General features: G+C 41.2%; 2 protein-coding genes across 2 annotated transcripts in view; one reads left to right on the top strand and one right to left on the bottom strand.

The window, feature by feature from the left end:
• C6H14orf39 (chromosome 6 C14orf39 homolog) overlaps nucleotides 1-22,995 on the bottom strand; it is a 121,360-nt gene that overhangs the window by 50,933 nt on the left and 47,432 nt on the right. Inside the window, exon 2 of the mRNA XM_045522070.2 lies at nucleotides 20,809-20,988. The gene's annotated coding sequence lies outside the window, so the exon portion shown is untranslated. The remainder of the gene's footprint in view (nucleotides 1-20,808; nucleotides 20,989-22,995) is intronic.
• On the top strand, nucleotides 20,162-22,168 carry SIX6 (SIX homeobox 6). Its single transcript, XM_010962229.3, has 2 exons — nucleotides 20,162-20,733; nucleotides 21,825-22,168. The coding sequence occupies exons 1-2, from the start codon at nucleotides 20,162-20,164 to the stop codon at nucleotides 21,991-21,993; spliced, it is 741 nt and encodes a 246-aa protein (XP_010960531.1). The 3' UTR covers nucleotides 21,994-22,168.

Below are 22,995 nucleotides of genomic sequence, written 5' to 3'. Positions count from 1 at the left end.
AGTTTGTAAACCAAAACCTGGTGAGCCAGCAAGGAGATGGAAGTAACGGGCCTTCAGAGTCATCTGCAGTGGAAATCCCAACCATTGACCTCTATGTGAGGAGGGGGCGACCCATATGTCAGATGCTTGTGGACCACTGCATGAGTATGAGGACACCCCAAAAACATGGCTTCTTTAACAAGCTTGTTTGAGAAACTGCATACAGAGAACTGTGGGAAAGAGAAAGGAATGCCTGCCACAGTGGGCTGGCCTCTCTGTGGGCAGTTCAGCCCAACTGGAGAATAACTTGAGTTAGAAATTTGGAAGAAAAGTTAAAGTTAGAGATGGGCATGCAGTTGTCCATGATTCTGCTAGCCTAGAGACTGGCAGACAAGGCAGAAGAGCAGAATAATATATCCCAAAACTCCTAGGAGAAAACTTGCATTCATTCTCTGTCCCTTGAAGTTGTAAATTGTATCTGACATGTAAACACCTCAGGAGATAACTAAAACACTGCCCATGATTGCCTGAAGAGAAAAAAGAGGGGTAAGAGACTAAAATACAGACGTTTATAGAAGCTCCCTTGCCCACAATCTAGTCCACAGCCTCCATAAGATGACTGGTGAAGGCCAAATGCAAACCTTAAAAGTCTTCTCCACAATACTAGTAAGAAGCTCGAGCCATGTGAGCGGGCAATCTTAACTTGTTCCACCTGCCAGAGACACATTTGGATTCAACTGGTTTAGAAATGTATGAGTTTTATATTGTTGTATCTGATTTCTGGCTAAGGTTTTGGAACAAAAGATATGGGGCCTCTATATCTGTCTATATGCTGATGTATGCCTATGAATATTTGTTATGTATATGTGATGCTTTTCTATCTTTGGAGGGTATTGCCAAAATTAATTTGTAAAAGAGCTCTATTTAATTGGCTTAAAGAAAAATAATCTTTAATATCAGGAGTGCACTTATGTAAAAATGAAATGATTTTTTTTATTCTGCTGAAAGGACAAAGTTAGTTTGGACTACTGGCCTGTTCCTAATGAGTTTATGAAAGGTTTTTCTTCAACTTTTAAGTAATCTGCCTAGAAAAGAGAGATTCTGGTTTTATCAAAGTAATTTCCTCTGCTTCATGTTGTCTTTATCAGATCTTTGATTACTTAAGAAAACTGAGTCACTGCCATTAAAAGAGCTACTTTTCAGGGGAGGGTATAGCTCAAGCAGTAGAGCACATGCTTAGCATGCATTAGGTCCTGGGTTCAATCCCCAGTACCTCCTCTAAAAATAAAACAAATAAACCTAATTACTTCCCCCTCCAAAAAAAAAAGAGCTACTTTTTTTTTTACAACCATGTAACTTTCTGTATTTGTCTTTGAAGTCTTTAATGATTACTTTGATTAACTGCATAACTAAGTATTGTTTCACAGTGGCCTATGATCCTATTCAATTGTTTCAAATCTTTTGATATTTTTAAAAAACGTACCTCAAATCAAAGTCTAAATGAAGTTCTGTTGACTTTGAATTAACTTTAGGATTTTCTAGAGGGCCCCTGGAACATCTCAAAGATATGTTCTCTTTTCTTATAAAAGGGAATTAAACTAATCAGGTTTATTTGACATGTTAAATTACATGGGAAGCATTGCCAAACATGAAATGATGCTAAATTTTCTTTAGGTTATTTTGTATAAATATACATTATTACTATAAATATATGTTCCTGCAAAAGTGCTTCCTCTTCAAGGAGTTTTATTTAAAAAAAAAAGACTCTGACAAGTACAGGTTTCTGATAACTAAGATCAAATTGCCTTCATGTGGGAAGGGCAATAATAGAAGGGCAATAAGGTTACCTGCACAGCCCCAAAATATATTTTTTAATCATTCTTTTTTAATTGAAGTATAGTCAGTTTAAAATGTTGTGTTAATTTCTGGTGTACAGCATAATGTTTCAGTCATACATATATATACATATATTTGTTTTCATATGCTTTTTCATTATAGGTTAGTATAAGATATTGAATATAGTTGCCTGTGCCATACAGTAGAAACTTTTGCTTACCTATTTTATATATAGTAGTTAGTATCTGCAAATTTTGAACTCCCAATTTATCCCTTCTCACCCCCTTTCTCCTCTGGTAACCCTAAGTTTTTTCTCCATGTGAGTCTGTTTCTGTTTTGTAAATAAGTTTATTTCTTGTTTTTTAGATTCCACATATAAACAATATCATATGGTATTTTTCTTTCTCTTTCTGGCTTACTTCACTTAGAATGATGATCTCCAGGTCCATCCTGCTGCTGCAAATGTCATTATTTTATTTTTTTATGGCTGAGTAGTATTCCATTGAATAAATATACCACAACTTCTTTATCCAGTCATCTGTTGATGGACATTGAGGTTGTTTCCATGTCATGGCTATTGTGAATAGTGCTGCTGTGAACATTGGGGTGCATGTGTCTTTTCAAATTATATTCTTCTCTGGGTATATACCCAGGAATGGGGTTGTTGGTCATATAGTAAGTTATTTTTAGTTTTTTAAGGAATCACCATACTGTCCTCCATTGTGGCTGCACCAATTTACATTCCCACCAACAGTGTAAGGGGGTTCCATTTTCTCCACACCCTCTCCAGTATTTATTACCTGTAGACTTCTTAATGATGGCCATTTTGACTGGTGTGAGGAGATACCTCACTGTAGTTTTGATTTGCATTTCTCTAACAACTAGTGATGCTGAGCATCTTTTCATGTTGGCCATCTGTATGTCTTCTTTGGAGAAATATCTATTTAGGTCTTCTGCCCATTTGTGTGCCAGTACCAAACTATTTTGATTACTGTAGCTTTGTACTGTATTCTGAAGTCAGGGAACATGATTCTCCCAGCTCCATTCTTCTTTCTCAAGATTGTTTTGTCTATTCAGGGTCTTTTGTATTTCCATACAAGTTTCAACATTTTTGTTCCAGTTCTGTGAAAAATGTCATTGGTAATTTGACAGGGATTGCACTGAATCTGTTTATTGCCTTGGGTAATATGGCCATTTAAAAAATATTTCTTCCAATCCAAGAACATGGTATATCTTTCCATCAGTTTGTGACATTTTCAATTTCTTTCATCAGTCTTATTGCTTTTGGAGTACAGGACCTTTGCCTCCTTAGGTAGGTTTATTCCTAGATATTTTATTCTTTTTGATGCAATGGTAAATGTGATTGTTTCCTTAATTTCTTTTTCTGCTATTATGTGGTTAGTGTATAGAAATGCAACAGATTTCTGTATAATAATTTTGTATCCTGCATCTTTATTTCATTGATGAGCTCTAGTAGTTTTCTGGTAGTGTCTTTAGGATTTTCTATGTATAATATCATGTCATCTGCAGACAGTGGAAGTTTTGTTTTTTCTTTCCCAATTTGGATTCCTTTTATTTCTTTTTCTACTCTGATTGCTAAGACTATGAATTCCAAAACTATGTTGAATAAAAGTGGCAAGTGTGGGCATCATTCTCTTTTTCCTGATCTTAGAGGAAATGCTTTCAGCTTTTCCTTATTAAGTATGATGTTAGCTGTGGGTTTGTCATATATGGCCTTTATTATGTTGAGGTATGTTCCATCTATGCCCACTTTCTGGAGAGTTTTTAATCATAAATAGATGTTGAATTTTATCAAAAGCTTTTCCTGCATCTATTGAGATGATCATATGGCTTTTATTCCTGAATTTTTTAATGTGGTGTATCACATTGTTTCATTTGTGAGTATTGAAAAATCCTTGCATTCCTGGGATAAATCCCACTTGATCGTGGTGTATGATCCTTTAAATGCATTGTTGGAGTCAATTTGTAATATTGTGTTGAGGATTTTTGTATCTATATTCATAAGTGATATTGGCCTTTAATTTTCTTTTTTGTGATATCTTTGTCTAGTTTTGGTATCAGGGTGATAGTGGCCTCATAGAATGAGTTCAGAAGTGTTCCTTCCTCTGCAATTTTTTGGAATAATTTGAGAAGGATAGGTGTTAAGTCTTCTCTAAATGTTTGGTAAAATTCACTTGTGAAGCCTTCTGGTCCTGGACTTTTGTTTGTTGGGAATTTTTTAATAACTAATTCAAATTCAGTACTGGTAATTGGGCTTCAGCCTTGGCAAATTGCACCTTTCTAGGAAATTGTCCATTTCTTCTAGGTTGTCCTTTTTACTGGCATATAGTTGCTCATAGTAGCCTCTTATGATCCCTTATATTTCCATGGCATTTCCATGGGTTGTTAACTTCTCCTTTTTCAGTTCTCATTTTATTAATTTGGGCCCTCTTTTTTTTTTTTTTTTTTTTGATGAGTAAAGGTTTATCAATTTTGTTTATCTTTTCAAAGAACAGGTAGCTTTTAGTTTTTAGTTTTATCGATCTTTTAATTTTATTGATCTTTAAAAATTTTTTTAGTTTCTATTCATTTATTTCTGCTCTAATCTTTATGATTTCTTTTCTTCCAATAACTTTGGGTTTTGTTTGTTCTTCTTTCTCTGGTTGCTTTAGGGGTAAGGTTAGGTTGTTTATTTGAGATTCTTCTTTTCTGAGGTAAGCTTGTATAAACTTCCCTTTTAGAAATACTGTTGCTGTGTCCCAGAGGTTTTGGATCATCGTGTTTTCATTTCCATTTGTCTGTATATTTTTTATTTCCTCTTTGATTTCTTCAGTGATCCATTGGTTGTTTAGTTGCATATTGTTTAGTCTCCATGTGTTTGTAATTTTTGCAGTTTTTTCTTGTAGTTGATTTTTAATCTCATAGCGTTGTGATCAGAAAAGACACTTGATATGATTTCAATTTTCTTAAAGTTACCAAGGTTTGCTTTGTGGGTCAGCATGTGATCAATTCTGGAGGATGTTCCATGTGCACTTGAGAAGAACAATCTGCTGCTTTCAAATGGAATGCTGTATAAATATCAGTTAAGTTCATCTGGTCCAATGTGTCATTTAAGGCCTGTATTTAATTACTGATTTTCTGTCTGGATGATCTGTCCATTGAAGTAAGTGAGGTGTTAATATTCCCCCACTATTATTGTTATTGTCAATTTCTCCTTTTCTGTCTGTTAACATATATATTGAAGTGCTCCTGTGTTGGGTGTATATATACTCACAATTGCTACATCTTCTTCTTGGATTGATCCCTTGAGCATTACGTAGTGTTCTTCTTTATCTCTTATAACAGTCTTTATTTTAAAATCTATTTCATCTTATATAAGTATTGCTACTCCAGCTTTCTTTTGGTTTCTGTTTGCATGGAATAGTTTTTTCCATTCCTTCACTTTTGGCCTGTATATGTCTCTAGCTCTGAAATGGGTCCCTTGTAGACAGCATATATACGGATCGTTTTTGTACCCATTCAGCTGGTCTATGTCTTTTGGTTGGAACACTTAATCCATTTACATTTAAGGTAATTATTGATATGTATGTTCTTATTGCCATTTTGTTAATTGTTTTGTATTGGTTTGTAGGTTTTCTTTTTCTCTTTCATCATTTTGTTCTCTTATCTTGTGGTTTGATGACTATATACATTTGGATTCCTCTTTCTTTTTTGTGTGTATACCTATTAATAGATCTTTGGTTTGCAATTACTATGAGGTTTTGGTATAGAAATCTATATAAATACATGATTGTTTTAAGTTGCTCGTCTTTTAATTTCAAATGTATTTTAGATACCCTGCATTTCTACCCTCCTCCCCTCACAATTACTTTTCTTGTTCCTAGTTGTGGCCTTTTCTTTTTTACTTAGAGAAGTTCCATTAACATTGTTGTAAAGCTGGTTTGTTGGTGGTGAAATCTTTCAGCTTTTGCTTATCTGTGAAGCTTTTAATTTCTCCATCAAATCTGAATAAGAGGCTTGCTGGATAAAGTAATCTTGGTTGTAGGTTTTTCCTTTTCATCACTTTAAATATATCATGCCACTCTCTTCTGGCCTATAGAGTTTCTGCTGAAAAATCAACTGATAGCCTTATGGGAGTTCCCTTGTATATTATTTGTTGCTTTTCTCCTGCTGATTTTAGTATTTTTCCTTATCTTTAATTTCTGTCCATTTGATTACTATGTACCTTAGTGTGTACCTCTCTGGGTTAATCCTGTATGGGACTCTCTGCACTTCCTGGACTTGGGTTACTGTTTCCTTTCCCAAGTTAGGGAAGTTTTCAGCTATCATCTCTTCAAGTATTTTCTCAGGTCCTTTCTCTGTCTCTCTTCTCTTTTTGGGACCCTTAATATTATGCTGCACATTGTTTCAGAGGTCTCTTAAACTATCCTCATTTCTTTTGATTCTTCTTTTTTTTTTTTTTTTATTATTCTGTGGTAGTGATTTCCACTACTCTGTCTTCTAGCTTACTGACCTGTTCTTCTCATTTGGTCTGTTCTTAGTTCCTTCTATTGTATTATTCATTTCTGTAATTGTATTCTTCAACTCTGTTTGGGTATTCTTTGTATCTTCTAAATCTTTACTAAAAACTTTGCTATGTGCTTCTATTCTCCTCCCAAGTTATCTGATCATCTTTACATCATTACTCTAAACTCTTTCTTGGGTAGACTGCCTATTTCATCATCTCTTATTTCTTCTTCAGGGGTTTTATCTTGTGACTTTGCCTGGAACATATTCCTCTGTCATCTCATTTTGTCTAAATTTCTATTTGTATTTTTATGTAGGTTAGTTACATTTCTTGACCTTGGAGAAGTGGCCCTCTATAGGAGACATCCTTTGCATCCCAGCAGTGCACTCCCCTCCTGTCACCCAAGGGCCAGGGTCCAGCTGGTCCCAAGCTAGGGTGTGGCTTGAGTTTGTGGACTCCTTCCACAAGTTGTGGGATTATTGTTTTCTTACTTCTGATATCCCCAGGATACCTTCCAAAACCAGCAGGTAGGTCTGACCCAGATTCCTATGAAATCACTGCCTCTGCCCTTGGTTCCAGCACACATGAGATTCTGTGTGTGCTTCCCAAGAGAGTGAAGTCTTTGTTTCCCCTAGTCCTGTGGAGCTTCTGCAATTAAGCCCTGCTGGCCTTCAAAACCAGATATTCCAGGGTCTCCTCCTCTCAACACCAGAACCCCTGGGCTGGGGAGCCTGACATGGGGCTCAGAACTCTCACTCCTGTGGAAGGGCCTCTGCAATTTAATTATTCTCCAGTTTGTGGGTCACCCAGCTGAAGTGTACGGGGCCTGATTATATCACGAGCACATCTTTCCTACCCTCTTGATATGGTTCCCTCTTTATGTTTCCAGTTAAAGAAGATCTTTTTTGCTAAGTTCCAGGTTTTGTTTTGTTTTGTTTTTTTTGATGGTTGTTTGGCAGTCAGTTGTGGTTTTGTTCCCTACAGTATCTTCTGGGTGGTAGCCCAAGATCTATCCCTGTCCTTCCCCACCACAGTAAAATGGACCCATTACATTGATTATATAATGTTAACATGTGACAATTTGCCTCTGCTGCAGGACACTCTGCAGGCTTTGCTGCAACATTTGTGCGGGAGATAATGTGAGACTGGAGATCAGAGCAACAAGCTTCCTTTGAAAAGACAAAAATACCAGTGAGGCAGAATAAAGCTCTGGGCATTTTCCACACAGGGATACTATTTAAGTTAGATATATCCTTGACTCTGGAAGGCATGGGTTGGGTGTTGCAGCAGAGACAAGAGAAGGAGAAAGTACCTGTAGGATTTTGGTCTCAGTTCTGGAAAGGGTCAGAAAGTCAAAATATACCCACTCCCCCATTGAGCAACAGCTCCTGACACAGTGCTCCTCAAGTTAGATCCTCTTACAAAAGAATAGCATATCATGGTAAGAACATCCCTTCCTGTCAAGGGGTGGATAGAGAATATGATCCATCAGCTCATCTCTGCCATGGCTCAGACTCCCACTTTGACATGTGGCATGCCTACTTGCAGCAGAGGAGCACCCTGTCTGCCAGCCCAGTGTCTCTAGAAACACAAGTGCTACTAAGTCCTGCAGAGTATGTAGATGATCCAAATGCTTCCACCTCTATTCCTGTGGCAGCCCCTGCAACCTGTAGAGAGGGAGTGGGGAAATTCCCACTGGTATCTGGTATACAGAAGCCTGGAAACAGGAACAAACCACAGCAGCCAGTGGGCTGATCTCAGAGTAGTTTGGCTGGTGATAACTCATGAACCCTTGTCATTAAACTTTTGTACTGACAGTTGGGCTGTACTAAAGGGACTGACCCCATGACTTGGAAAATGGGAAGCTGAGGGGTGGATGATCATGAAAAATCCCTTGTAGGGTCAGCATATGTGAAAAGACTTTGGGTTTGCCTGGAAGAGCTTGAGGCAGTCCTTACTGTCTTCCGTATGCCTGACACACCCTGGCAATCAGGATGTTGATGCCCTAGCTCAGGTACAAGTCCTAGCAACTGACCTTTCAACAACAGATCGGTTGCATAGTGACCACCCACATAGCACATGGGTGAGATGACATTGTCAAAGACACTGGATTGCCTTTGAAATACAATGGCATGGTTAATATAGTAACAACATGTACTTTGTGTTCTAAACAACACCCAAGGCAATTGCCAAAGGAGTCTGGGGCCATATATTGGAGTTCCCAAGCAGTGAGGGAGTGGCAAGTTGATTATATTAGTCCTTTCCCTCCAAGTGAAGGTTCTAAATATGCCTTGGTTTGTGTGCATCTGACCTAATACATACTTTCCCCTGCCATTATACAAACCAGGCTGCCACTGTTAGGGATTAGAGAAGCTGAGTACCATGTACAGGTATCATCATCAGATAGTGATTGGGGGTCACATTTCAAAGGTCATGATATGCAAGACTGGGCAAAAGAACATGACATTGAATGAAGGTCCCATCTCCCCTATAATCAACAAGCAGCAAGGTTGATAGAAAGGAAAAATAGATCATCAAAGCAGCAGATTAAATTACTAACAGGTAAAACCATCTTGGCCAGGAGGACTAAAGTATTGTCCTAAGATTTATTACATTTGAATGATCAACTAGTAGGACCTATTGCCCCATATGCCAGACTAGGGACCCCTGTCAAGATACGCAATACCATAAAGATACAGACGTTGCAGGAAACAGCTATTGCCTGACTCTCACCATGGATCAATCTGCTACGCTGCTGAGAACACCAAAGCCCCCATTATGCCTGGAAAAGGTGTCATCTACTGTAATTTGCAATGGGACATCTCACCAGGATGGTCAGATAGCTGCCAAACAAGCCATCTACATGCTAGAGAAACCTCTTCTGACAGCTCAAGGCACATGGGGGAAGAGACAGCATGTAAGACTGTAAGAGCCAGTCACAGGGTGGAGCACTAGAGAAGGTCATCAAAAGATTGTGACCACTAGTTGACCCATGAGCTGGACCTAAGCAATCAGAGGCTCCTCACCTCCTTCCCTGTCCTTGCTCTACCTCCATTCCCACAAGAGAAGCCATTTTCAAGGACATAGCTTTGAGAGAGAAAGGTATTGTTGAGACCATCTGGACTGAATACATAACCAAACCTAGTTTAAGGCCTCTATATAAGCTTTAAGATTTGGTGAGCAGATGCAGAGATCTACTCAACCTGCAATCACCCAAGACAAGTCTCATAAATAAGTTCCCTTGCTTATTACACCTGCCACCTACCAATCCTGAATGGCTGCCTCTTTCTCCAGTCTCTCCTTGCCTCCAGTTATAGGGCCAGTTTGTGAAACAATGTAATTCCATGAAAACTGCCACTGGAATCTGGGGTTGTGAAAAAGACACTTGATAAAACTGACCTTAAAGCTCATCTGGAAGAAAAATTACTCACAGAACAGCCAAAGAATTTTCCTTTAAAAATGCTGAAGAATGACATGCCCTGTCAAATATTAAAATGTATCTGAAATACAGTAGTGGAACTGTAGGAATAAACAGACATATCAATGAACAAGAATAGAAAGTCTAGAGGAATATCTATGTATATATAGGAATTTAATATGTGATAAAAGTGGCATTTCAAACCTGTGAGGAAAGAAATATCAACCAATAAATAATGGTCGGATTTCAGCAGTGGTAAAACTAAACTCTGGAAAATACACACTAGAGGCACTTTTTGGTCTGAGGAATCTCTTAGAACCCTGGTTCTCATCTCCAGAAAGTCTCCAGCCCATTTCATTATCTCCAACCTGAATCTCTGCACATCCCACCAAGTCCTTGAGGCCCTGGTCGAGAGCCTCCCTTTCCTGCATGGTAGCACACTTACTCCTGTCTTCTTCCAGCCCTGTGAGTCTTCTTGGCTCCTTAAGCAACCCCACCCAGCTTCTACCCTATTAATATTCTGAGAACAAGCACAATCTAGATACACTCATGTTAAGCAAGACTGCCAGAGAAAGAAGAGAACCCAGGCTGTCAGAAGACAAACCCAGGTCTGGAATGGAAGCAGGTTTCCAGTACATTCTGAAGACTAGGATCTATTAGCTGAGAAGCAGGAGAAGGGGGAAGAAATGTCACAGAGAAAAATTTACACTCTTTCAGGAGAAAGGGGGCTAGAAAGGAAATGGGGCTAGGGGTGAAAGGGATTGCATTTCTAGTTTCTATGTTTCAGGGAGAAAAAAAGAAGGAAAGAAGTAAGGAAGGAAGACTCATGCAGTATGGATAGAAGTATAAATTGGTAAAAATCCTTCTTATGACAATTTGGAAACATGTATCAGTTTTTAAGAAATGTAAACCCTTTAACCCATTCATCTCACTTGCAAGAATTTGAAGGAAAAAAATTGGACAACACATAAAGATGGTCATTGCTTCATTATTTTTAATGGTGAAAAACTGGACAATCAACTTAAGCAAACATCAGTAGGGACTGGTTAGGTAAGTTACGGCAGGCATCCTGTGGAATACAATGCAGCCATTCTAAATGATAACATGTATTTATTATCAGGAAAAATGTTCACAAAATGTTGTCATTAAAAAAAAAGGTTATAAAACAGTATGGATAATATGACAGCATTTCTCTCAAAAGAAAAAAATCTATCTGTGTGTGTGTGTGTAGAAAAAAAGTCTATAAGCGTATACACCTAGCACTGATAGTGATTATCTCTGGAATAGTGGCATTCCAAAATACTTTCCATTTTGACTCTGTACAAATATGGATATTTATTGCAATGAACATATATTGCTTTTATAAAGAGGAAAACATAAAATGTAGTCCCAGCAGGGGGAAAACAGCACTCCAGGTGAGGAAAATACATGAGAAAAAAATCTAAATATTAATGTGAACCACAGCAGTGGGAAAGAATGGAGAGGAATACGTGTGTCTGTCTGTCTCTCTGTGTGTGTACTAAGAACAGACCTTCTAAAACTGTGTGATGTAGCTGTTAAATAAGTATTCTTAAAACAGAAGACACCTACAAGTAAAATGCTAGGTATTATATCATTTCAGAAAACTTTGGGATTGGGGTAACTGAGGAGGAGAAAAGTGGGGAAATGAAAATACTCTAAAAGGCTGATCCTATTTCAATGGGGAGAAGAATGGGGAAAGTAATGACATGGTAGGAAGAACAATGCATCTTGGTGGGGAAAATATTGTGTCTTGTTTATAAGCAATAATAGAGTCATATGTAACAATTAAGAGAGCAGGGAAAGAAAAGATAACCATTGATGGACTAGCAAATACAGCAGAATTCTAAATTATCATTTCAACTCACTGAAATAAAGAAAAATACAAGTAAACTGCAAATTTGTGAATTGTAATTCAATATATTACCATATTATGTTTTCACTCTATACCAAAAACATGCGAAGATGGATGGAATCTTCTCTTTTATCCCATAAAATAAATCTACTACTGGAGTTGTTCATTTCATTTAATGTCGCAAGGGAGCTTTAAAAGCAAAGCTCAATATGAAAATGAAGAAATCAATAAAAACTCTCCTTTGGGATCTTGGCAATCTCAACATTGAATAATGTTCAGGTAAAAGTCTATCATTTATAAAAATCAAAGCCAAAAGGACCATTTCTCTACTTGTAGATTGACCACTTATAATATTCTATTCTCTCAGTTTACTTCCAAGAAACACTTGAGACTATTACGTTTGTCATATAAGTGGATGTGGTGGGCTGAAAAAAAAAAAGGCCCTCAAACTCCTAGATTCTGTGAATATCACCTTTTTTGGTAAAGGATATAATTAAGGTAAGAATCTGGAGAGGAGGAGTTTATAATTCTTTATAATTCTGGATTATACAGGTAGGCCCTAAATGCAGTCACACGCATTTATAAAATATAAGCAGAGGCAATTTTCAGAGACAGAGCAAGTGCAAGAGGAAAGGGAAGGGAAGGGAAGGGAAGGGATGTGAAAAAAGAGGCAGAGATCAGAGAGATGCAGCCACAAACTGAGAAATGCTGGCAGCCACCAAAGCTGAAAGAAGCAAGAAACTGATTCTCCCCTAGAGTCTCTGGAAGGAGCACTGCACTTGATTTAGACGTGTGGCCTCCAGAACTGTGACAGAATACATTTCTGTTGTTTTGAGCCACCCAGTTTGTGGTAACTTGTTATAGCAGCCACAGGAAACTAACACAGTAAGCATTTGGGGAATTTCATGTAAGCTATCTATCGACTTCTTTAGACCAAATTAATGCAAAAACAATGGTTCACAGAACAGGAAGGCCTATTTCAAAAGAACCTATTGCTTGGAAAGTTTCAAGAGACCTAATCAGAACACTAAAGGATTACAAGACCAAAACCAAGACAGAAAATGAGACATAACTAATATAGAGGGTCAAAATAACAGATTAAGTGGGTGGTTTTCCACAAGAGGGGAAGTAATACATGCTGAGAATTTATTATGAGCCAGGCACTATATAAGGAACAGTCATTCATAATCTCACTTAATCCCTGCAACTACTATATGTGATGAGTGCTCTACTGTTTATCCAATATGGAAACTGGGGCCTAAAATCATGTGGCTAGTGCAATGTTTTAAACCTAAATTGTCTAGAGCCCTTGCTGCTTCCACTATTTTATCTATTTTCATAAAGTTTAGTTTGAGAAGTATCACTGTCCCAAAACATTATTATAGTGACAACATATCCTTCTTCTCTGAGAACCACTCCTGTCTCCCATCAGCTTCCTTGAGTGAGCATTTTGTCTTTGCCAACCTCACAATTTTAACAAGGCTTAGTTTAGTGAGGAGGTATTTGGCAATGGAAAATTGGCAAGCAGGAGGAAGGAATCATGGAATCAGAACAAACAGAAAAGAGAGAAAATAAATGCAAATTATTACAATAAGAGAACGACAATCATTGGGAAATATGAAATTTCAGAGTCCACAAAAGGACTGACAAGGATAAAAAGACAGTCAAGAAGAAAGGAGATGAGAGGGATAGAAAGAAAATTTAACTAAAAGGTGAAAATTAAGTATTAAAATTCCAAAAAAGCAGTTCAGCCCCAAATTCTAATAGCTGTAATAACAAATTCTCTTACATTCATTTCACCAAAACCTAGGAATAATAGGGAAAGTAATAACAAATAAAATACAAAACAGAAAAAAGGGAGGATTAAAATTCCATAGTTTGAAAGATTGGAGGGGGTAAAAAATCTGCTGTTAAAGGAAACATGCACACATTTCTCTGCCTCTTAATTTTTTCTAAATCTGCTCTTACTGTCTGCCTATATAATTCCCTGCCAGAGCTTTGCAGCTGGTCCCCACTAGGGCTTAAGCAGACTCCTCTCTGTGTTTCCATTTAAAAATCTTTATTTCAATAGGTGGGCCTAGAGCATCTGCACTTCCAAAATTACCACACAACTGATCCAAAATGATTGAAACAAAATTGGTTTCAAAAATTGCCTTAGGCTGAAAAGAAGATGAAGGCTAACATTTCAGACCTAAAGAAACATTTATCACAATTCTGTGGTCTGTAATAGACTTCTGTGGTCATAATAGAAATGTTGACAGCTTGTTAATTACAGAAATGCTAGTGAGCAGCACTGTTATTCTTTTGAAAGACCTGACAAAAGAGTTTGGAGGGTTTTTTTTTTTTTTTTTTTTCACTTAAACCATGCCTTACAGCACCTCAAGTCCAATCTCTCCTCCCAAGAGGCTGGATTCAGTTCCATTTTCCTGCTAGTATACAGTGTGATGACTCAGAGAAAGGTCTTCAGTAAACCCAGACTCCAATGTTCCCACCACACAAAGAAGATAATTGAAGTCCCAGAGCCACATTTGAGATTCAAGGACTTTTTAGGGCTTGCAAGGGAACACCATTTGACAAGACCCAGAATAGTTTCAATCTCTCTGAGATCCTGAACTAGAGTGCATCAAACTCTGAAAGTCACAGCATCAGGAAACAGCATAAGACCTTATACATGGCAGCCACCAATAAATATTTATGCGTGATTCAGATCCTCTGCCCTCAAACTCAGTGTGCATTATACCATCTTCTTTGGGTAGAGAAGGCAAGGTATGTGACAAATAGAGGTTTGAATCTGTGTTTTAAACATATCTCTGCTACTAACTAGTTGTGTATTATGAGTGATCATTTAACCTCTTTGGTCTTCATGATTTATTCACTTGTAAAATGGAGACGGGCTGAACAATAACTTTCAACCTCTATTGTTTGTCCCACCAATTATTCAAAGAACATAGATTCCAACGTGATAGAAACAAAACCCCACTTTCCCCAGAGACACTTCTAAATTTATAAATATTCAGTCACCATAAGTATCATTTACAATAAATTTTAAAAAGAAACAAAATTATAGTAGGTTCTTAGGAACAGATTTTATTGGTGTGGCCTAGACCTAAGGTGAAATTAAAAGGGCACTGATTTCTTTAGAAGTGCTTCAACTCCAGAATGAACAGAATTTTAGCAGATTTTGCATGTATGTGCCTTGTTGATTATTTTGAGTTCCTTTGAAGCAGGGTTTCTTAACAGTGGTGCTATTGACATTTTGTTGTGGGGAGGGGGGCTATGCTATTCACTGTGAGATGTTTAGCAGCATCTCTGGCCTCCATGCATTAGATGCCAGTTGTGACAACCAAAAATGTCTCCAGACATTGCCAAATGTCCCCTAGAAAAAGGATATAAAATTGCCCTCCTGAGGTTTGCTACTTTGAAGGATGTCATGAAAATATATTTTTAATGTAATTTTTTAAAAGTATTTTCTGCTTACCAACTGGATCAACTCAGATAATTTAAGGTATTTATTGGAGGCTTGTGCTTCTATTTGATTTTACAATAATTGGGAGGGAATTATTATTTACTGCATATGTAATACACGTAATTAATACATATATATAACACGCATAAAACTTGATGTGAATAATGTTTGGCTTATGCCAGAGAACATAAACAAACTTACACTCTTTCACTTCACTAAGTTTTAAGGTTTCTATATGTATTTTAGAAACATACTTTGATCTTGGATTTGAAAATAGTCAAAACAAACCTGCTGGTAGAAAAAAATAAAGTTCTAGTAGGGAACCATGAACTAATTATTCTTTCAATCATTCAACTAATGTTTCATTACTGATGAGAAAGTGTTTATAAGTGACATGCTGGTTAAGAATGAACCTATTGATACATAGCCCTAAGCAAGCTATGCTGTGGTGTAGTTAGTCCTCTGCAGATTTAGGCTTACCCTCACAGGAGCAGAAGAGGGAGAGAACAGTGAATGTAAAACCATGGTTTAAATAAAGAATATACTGTGTAATGTACTTTTTGGCTTAAATACAAATTATCATCCAAATGTGTAGAAGCAACCACAAACTAATGGTCAAAACAGAATTGCATAGTCAGCCTAATATTTTTTTAAAACATTACTCCTAATTAATCAATACTTTCAAATGGTACATTTCCCTACATTTAAACTTATTAAAAGTTCCTGTACTTAACAACATAAGCAATTTTGCATCATTTTAAAAATAGCTGGTGAATAATTTCACAAATAACAACAAATATATCCTAAATCTCTAGAAATTAGATCAATATTTTAATTCTAATACTTTTTTGCTAGTTAATTTTATAGTACCAGGAAACCTACAAAACATTTCTCAAATGGCATTTGTTCTCAGGAATACACAATAAAGGAGGCATCTCTGTTCTTTGTTATAAGGTGCATACAGGGAGAGGAGGAAAGCATGAAGGAAAGCAATCTATCTTAGGAGCTCATTAGGATAGTTGGTACTTTAAAACTAGCATACTGAATTAATTTCATAATCTGAACCACCAAATACATAAACAAACATATCTATGTTTATGCATATGCTATCATCTGGAAATCAGAATACTAAATTCAGAACAAATGCTTGAGAGTGTGAAATTTTAATACAGTAATTTCAAAGACAATAAAATACCTTTTTAATCTTCAGGATTTTTTTTTTCTTTTTTACATTTTTCTCACCTATCCACTACACATGGCTTTGAAGCCCAGGAAAGGAAAAACCAAGATCTCTCTCCCCAAATTCAGAATGGTCATACACAAAAGGCTAAGACCTCATTGTCTTCCAGTCTGTGATGCTCACATTGCAGCACAAACTAAATGTCTTTATCAAAAAATTCAGAAGCATTCAATTACTACATTCTCAAAATTATGTAGGAAAGAAAACAAAGATATGTTTATTTTACAGCTTGATTTATGAAAAGTTGAAGAAAAGATAAGAAAATACAAGACAAAACAAGAGAAGAGATTGGAAACTAGATGTAAGAAAGTACTGACACAGTGCTCTCCACTGGCAAATCTTTCAGCAGGGTGTATCTGGGCTCCAAAAGTCCCTTTACTCTAAAGAGCAAAATCAGAAGGGGCAAAACGAGAGGAAAAATCCGTATTTGCGAGAAGTCCCAGAACTGAACTCTGAAGATTTCTGGTATAAACCTCACAACTCCCTGGGGGCACTTAGCCTTGCTGCGTCCACACTTAACAATTAGACACAGAATCTGCCCAGGGGCATTGTCTTCTACATGCTCTTTCCCCATCTTTTTCTCTGTAAAGTAAAGGTTTTGAGTTTGCAGAAAGCAAAATATAGTCTACGGATTCCCGGCAGGAATGCAAGGCCTTCCAAATCTACTATTAGCTCCAAACCAATCACAGAAAGTTACAAGACCGCCTAGATAGGCCCGAGGCCAAGGGCTGCCGCTGCGCTTTCCAGGTTTCTTGGTCAAGCACACAAGAAAAAATGAAGTCGAGGGTGGAGAGTTGCCTACAAGGATGGCGCAAAGTTCCAAAACTGGGGGGAAAAAAAGTATTCTCCCATAAAATTAAGAAAAGTCAATACGACGGCCCAGCTTTCACCTGGGAAACCCGGAGAAATGCGCTTATATCCTGGGGTGGGGGTCATCTTCACAATGGAGTTATTTCTAAGAAAACCCTCGGAGCTTCTCTCATTCCCAAGAATGGGGGATCAGAAACGTCTTCCGCTTGTCCCTTCCCAGAGTGAAGCTGATGAACGAATACGTGTTCCCAGGGTGCCCTGGAGAAGTTTATTTCCCTTGAATTAATAAAGTGAAGCCAAGTCCCCTGCAAGGGTGAAGATAGGATCTCCTGGCAGTAGACCTGGGCCTCTAGACACTTCTCAGAACCCGCCCGCCGGGGTACCCAGACACCGCTTCGGGTGGGGTTAGGACTCTGCGGCCGCGAGCGCCCTTTACCCGTCTCCAGGTGGCAACGTAGGCTTTCGGTCCCAGTCCCTCGAGAGCCCCAGACACGCAGAAGCCAAAGGGGATGTTTGGAAATAAATATTCCCATTTCCTGTATAGGGCACCTAGACTCGGGAAATCACACGACTTGCTCACAAAGACTTAGAATAAGAAGCCAGTTTCCCCGGAATTCGCCGCTTTCGCACTGTACAACAAAAGGGCATGGGGAAGCGCGGTCCCCTGCAGCACCGACGACTTCTTCCCACCTCCGGCGTGTAGATGCAGAGGCCGGCGTCCCCTCTGGGCTCAAGGGCTGTAAAGTCTGGAGGATCCCTAGCTTCTGCTCGTGGAGGGCGAGCGGTAAGCGATTCGGCTACTGTGAGCCGGCGGGGGGAGACATCCCGAGAGGAAAAATCAAGGAGCCTCTGCAAACTGGAGCAAGGAGGGGGGGGGGGTGCTTTCCTTTCCTGGCTAGGGGTGCAGGGTTTCCCCTGGCCAGGGAAGGCGGCCCTCCTGGGGTCCTTCTTCACCCCTTCCCCGCCTTCCAGGTTTTGTATACTGCGCATTGCCGGCTCTTGTATGCGATGTTCCTCACTAAAAGTTGTCCTTCCGGCAGATTCGGAAGTCGCCCCAAGCTAGAGAAGGTTTGTGCTTTCACATTATCCTCATCACCCTCTCTATTTTGCCCCTGCTCTGTCGCATTTCAAGAAAATGAGCTCTCAGAAAAGAAAGCCTCTCCGTTGAGGCGGTTGGCAATCTCACAGAAATGATGTAAATGGTTGCAGGGCTTTTTTCTTTCCCTCTGCTATTTTTTTCGAGTGAACTGTGAAGATCTGTGAAAATAATATCAGGGTTTTCCGTCAGAATGAGCTTTGCCCTGCACTCAGGCGTAGCATGATCTGACCCGACACCTCCAACCATCTGTGCTATCTATCTGCCTTCTGATTTACCAGAGCTGTACAAGCCGCATACAAATTGTACTTGATACTAAAGAAAAGGCAGCCGGGCCCAGTCCAGTTCGGCAGTGGACATTCCTGCCTGATTCCTTCCTAGGGATGAACCTCCAAAGATAGTTTGCCTGGTATTTTCTTTGGACTCCCCTCTCCCAACTATTTTCTTCAAACTAAGCAAACCCCTATCAAAAGCGCAGGTGAGATCATGGTTACATTTGACCAAGGTCTCAAAACAGTATTATCTGGATGTCAATTGGGAATCAGTAAAAGTTGCCAATTCAATCTGCTGGCCCCAAAGCAGAACCACCAAAAAGGCCTTTCCCATCTCTTCAGGAGGGGTCAGGGCTTAGCAGCTTAAGAAGTGCTTTCTGCACACTCTCCTCCATTGATGTGGGCCCCCCTTCTCTATTTTACTTTTGCTGAATTACCTTTGAGCCTGAAGGCCAAGGTTAGAGTTTTTATCCCCAGCTTGAGTTAAAAGTTCTAACACAGGGTATGGCAAAATTAGCTTGCAAGAAGAGCAAATCGATATTTTTTTTAAAAAGATCTTTGAAATAAGCTTTTAAGTTGCTGTCCTGACCTACCAATGACTTCTCACTCTAGATGTGGTTATGCTGCGCATTTGTTCAAGTCCATTAAACAGGGGGAAAAACTGAAAAGTATAAACTTGGGAAAATGCGATGCCCCTTTTTTTGCGAGTGTTTTACTTCATGGTCAGCACTTGTGTTATCAGGTGTGAGAGTGTCCTAGCTCATATTTAAACTGATTTCAGGAGGCTTCTGAAGGTGGTGGGACTAGAGTCCAAACTGACCTCTTCTACAGATCCTAGGTCGTGTTCCTTCTGCTTCATACCCGATTCTCACTCGGCTGCTTTGGCAGCTGGAAAAGGAGGAAAGGTACGCAGGAATGGGTGCTGGCAAGAAAAGAGGTGATCCGCTTCTCCTCCCTCCCCATTCGTGCGTCTCCTCAAGGTTTTCTGTTTCGTTACAACTAAACTTGGTGAATTCTCAGAGGATTTCAATTTGGCCCAGTCCTCTTTGTCCTCTGGAGACCTCTTGACCCAGGCAGCGCCTCGCCTCAGAGTGAATTCCTGTAGCATCACTGCCTCTTAGGGGGGAGGAGGTGTTGCGGCAGAAGAGAGAGGAACAAGGCTGAGGGGGTCGTGGTGAAACGCTGAGGCTCTCGTCCGTCTTTTTCTCCCATCCACTTGCACGTCTTTTCGTCCTCCAGGTTCTGCAAAATACTGCGGAAAAGTCCACGGGTGAACGGCGGGCGCTGTCGAGGGCTGGGAGGTGCTGAAACGGCCGGGGCACTCTGGTCGGAGTTTTGATTGGCAGAGCCGGCCAGTGACTGACAGGGGGTCTCCATGGCGCCCGCGCCGCCAATCAGCCCACCCCAGTAGCCGCGCTGGCTTGCTGGCCTGCGTGCCCTAACCAAGCAGAGCCAAACCCAAGCTGCGGAGACAGCACCTCCTCCTCCAATCCCTCCCGCTCGCTCCCTGCGGTTGTGCTGCCACTGCCACTGCCCCGGCGTGTGTCCCACTTGCCCCGAGCCAATTCACCAAGGAGAGCCTGGCGTACCCGGCCGGGCCCGCAGGCATCTGCTGCGTGTCCCGCTCCGGACTCAGCGTTCCCGCTGCCGCCAGCGCTGCCTCGATGTTCCAGCTGCCCATCTTGAATTTCAGTCCCCAGCAAGTGGCCGGGGTATGCGAGACTCTGGAGGAAAGCGGCGATGTGGAGCGCCTGGGTCGCTTCCTCTGGTCGCTGCCGGTGGCCCCTGCGGCCTGCGAGGCGCTCAACAAGAATGAATCGGTGCTGCGCGCTCGAGCCATCGTGGCCTTTCACGGTGGCAACTACCGCGAGCTCTACCATATCCTGGAAAACCACAAGTTCACCAAGGAGTCACACGCCAAGCTCCAGGCGCTGTGGCTTGAAGCGCATTACCAGGAGGCTGAGAAGCTGCGCGGACGGCCCTTGGGGCCAGTGGACAAGTACCGCGTGAGGAAGAAGTTCCCGCTGCCGCGCACCATCTGGGACGGCGAACAGAAGACACACTGCTTCAAGGAGCGCACGCGGCACCTGCTACGGGAGTGGTACCTGCAGGACCCATACCCCAACCCCAGCAAAAAGCGTGAGCTCGCCCAGGCAACCGGACTGACCCCTACGCAGGTGGGCAACTGGTTCAAAAACCGCCGACAAAGGGACCGGGCGGCTGCTGCCAAGAACAGGTCGGTACCAAGAGGCCTCTACGCGTCTTGCGCTTACCGGGGAGGAGCGGGTGACCGCACCCCCGGCGCACTTACCCAGGGCCTTTCGACTTGGATTCCGAAGAAGTTGGGATCGAGGTCCTCGGTCTTGACTCCTCTGCATTCTGGGATCTTGGGTGGGGGTTTTCTTCCGGGTTCTAGATTCCCCACCCTCTCTTTCTCATTCTCAGTGCTTTGGGGTCGCTCCAGCAGCTGGTTCCAGTCACCAAACCAAGGCTGCATTGAGAAGGAGAAACAAATAAAAATTAAAATCCCAGAAACAATTAGAACCCCGAAGCCCAAAGCTAATTCTTGTCAGCCTGGGCCCAGGCTCCTATTATTAAGCAAAGCCTGGCTTATTAGCAATGTGGTAATTCAGTGCTGTCATTTTTAAAGCCCGCATGCATCCTTCTCTGATGCTTTGATAACAGTTTTCTCGATGGACTTCCGTTTGTAAGAGGTGGAAAGTCGAGTTCTCTTTCCACGCGTGGGCATCCCTGTCTCAAAACAGCAAACTAGTCGGCTGAGGCTTTTCTTTCCCCAGCGTATGACTCTCAATCAGCCATATATTTTGACCAACAACCCAACCTCTTCTCCCAGGCCCAAACTCTCCGTGCAACTGTCACACAGCCTTTTTTTTTGCCTTTAGCTTTGGGTGAACCTAGCCTGGGGCCACTGACATAGGCATGCACCCCAGGCAGACGCAAGCTGGGAAAGGGGTCTCCTATCCCAAAACCTGATCTGTCCTTGTCTGTTACCCACACCTCGTTTATCTTGACAGTATTGTAAATATTACAAAGGTGGCCAACAATCGGGAATGACTCCACCACCTCAGCGTCCCAAAGACTGAGGAGACAGGCAGCCAAGAAAGGACTAAGAACTGCAGGGCTCCGCGGAGAAGCGGACGCAGGTCTCCTGCCCGACCCCTGTTGCCTCATCTTACCCGTTTTCAGTGCCTGGGTCTGGCGGATAGCCGCTGACCACCAAGCTTAAGGGATACGGACCAGGGAGGGAGTAGGGGACAGGCGGCTGTGTTACAGGCTTTGTGACTCTTTTCCCTTCCCTTTCCGTAGACTCCAGCAGCAGGTCTTGTCGCAGGGCTCCGGGAGGGCGCTAAGGGCCGAGGAAGAGGGCACACCCGAGGCTCTCGGCGCCGCCGCCAGCCCCGCCGCCAGCTTATCCAGCAAGGCAGCCACTTCGGCCATCTCCATCACTTCCAGTGACAGTGAGTGCGACATCTGAGCTGCCTACCCAGCACGCTCAGAAACAGAATTCGGTGTAAAAATCGAGACAAACAAAATGAAGGAGGGAGAGAGGATGAGAGACCAAGCAACCCAGCGCTTGCGAATCCAGGTGGCCAGGGACCGGAGGCCAGGGAACCGCGGGCTCAGGTTGCCGTGTCGGTCCCGGCGGCCTGACCCGCTCCACTGGCGACCTCCGGCCACTACCACAGGGGCCCGCGGTGAGGCCCGACCCAGCGCCACGTTCTCCTTGCTTTGCTTTTCCCAAGGATTTTGCTGCAAAGTTGCCTCCGGAACCCGAACTGCACGCTGAGCGCCTGCCCTGAATCTCCTGTGGGTATTTCACTTCGAAAGGACGCTGTTATATATGTATAACTTTTGCTTTAAAGTTTTTTTTTAAACAAAACATATATATGTTGTTTATTTACTTATTTAAGAGATTGGTGTGGTAGGTTTCTCTATATCGTGAGAGAACTTAGTGTTTCTAAAGGCGTAGGGTGGAGCCGTTGGGTTCTGTGTAAGAAGCCAAACAATAAAAAACCTGGTGAGCAACCTTTCTTAATTAAGGGAGCTGCTCTCAGATTCCTGGAAGAGAGAGAGAGAGAGATCATTCTCTTCACCAGACAGGCAGGGGCCCTTGTGCAAATGGTCTCAGGAGAGTCTTCTCTATATCTTTTGCCTTTTCTGATGTCTCCTGGTATATTTTTAAAACAAGCCAAGGTAGGTCCGTAAGCACTTCCTTGTCGGATTGTACATGTATGTATGTATGTATGTACATATGCATGCATATATGATATATTTAAACCTAGAAAATGGTAACATGAGCACCCCCTGTAAGGCAACTCCCCAAATCCCTAGCACAGGTAACTAACTATAGCTTGTCAACCTGACACTTACTTATATGGCTTTCAGGAACAATTTTGGAGGCCAAACTCTGGGACTCAATAGTGAGTCCTACTTTATAAAAATACAAGCCTATTCTGACAGAGGCTCTGCAATGATA

The sequence above is a fragment of the Camelus bactrianus genome, chromosome 6 (assembly GCF_048773025.1).
Source record: "Camelus bactrianus isolate YW-2024 breed Bactrian camel chromosome 6, ASM4877302v1, whole genome shotgun sequence".
Lineage (NCBI taxonomy): Eukaryota > Metazoa > Chordata > Mammalia > Artiodactyla > Camelidae > Camelus > Camelus bactrianus.
This window is presented reverse-complemented; position numbering and strand designations above follow the sequence as displayed.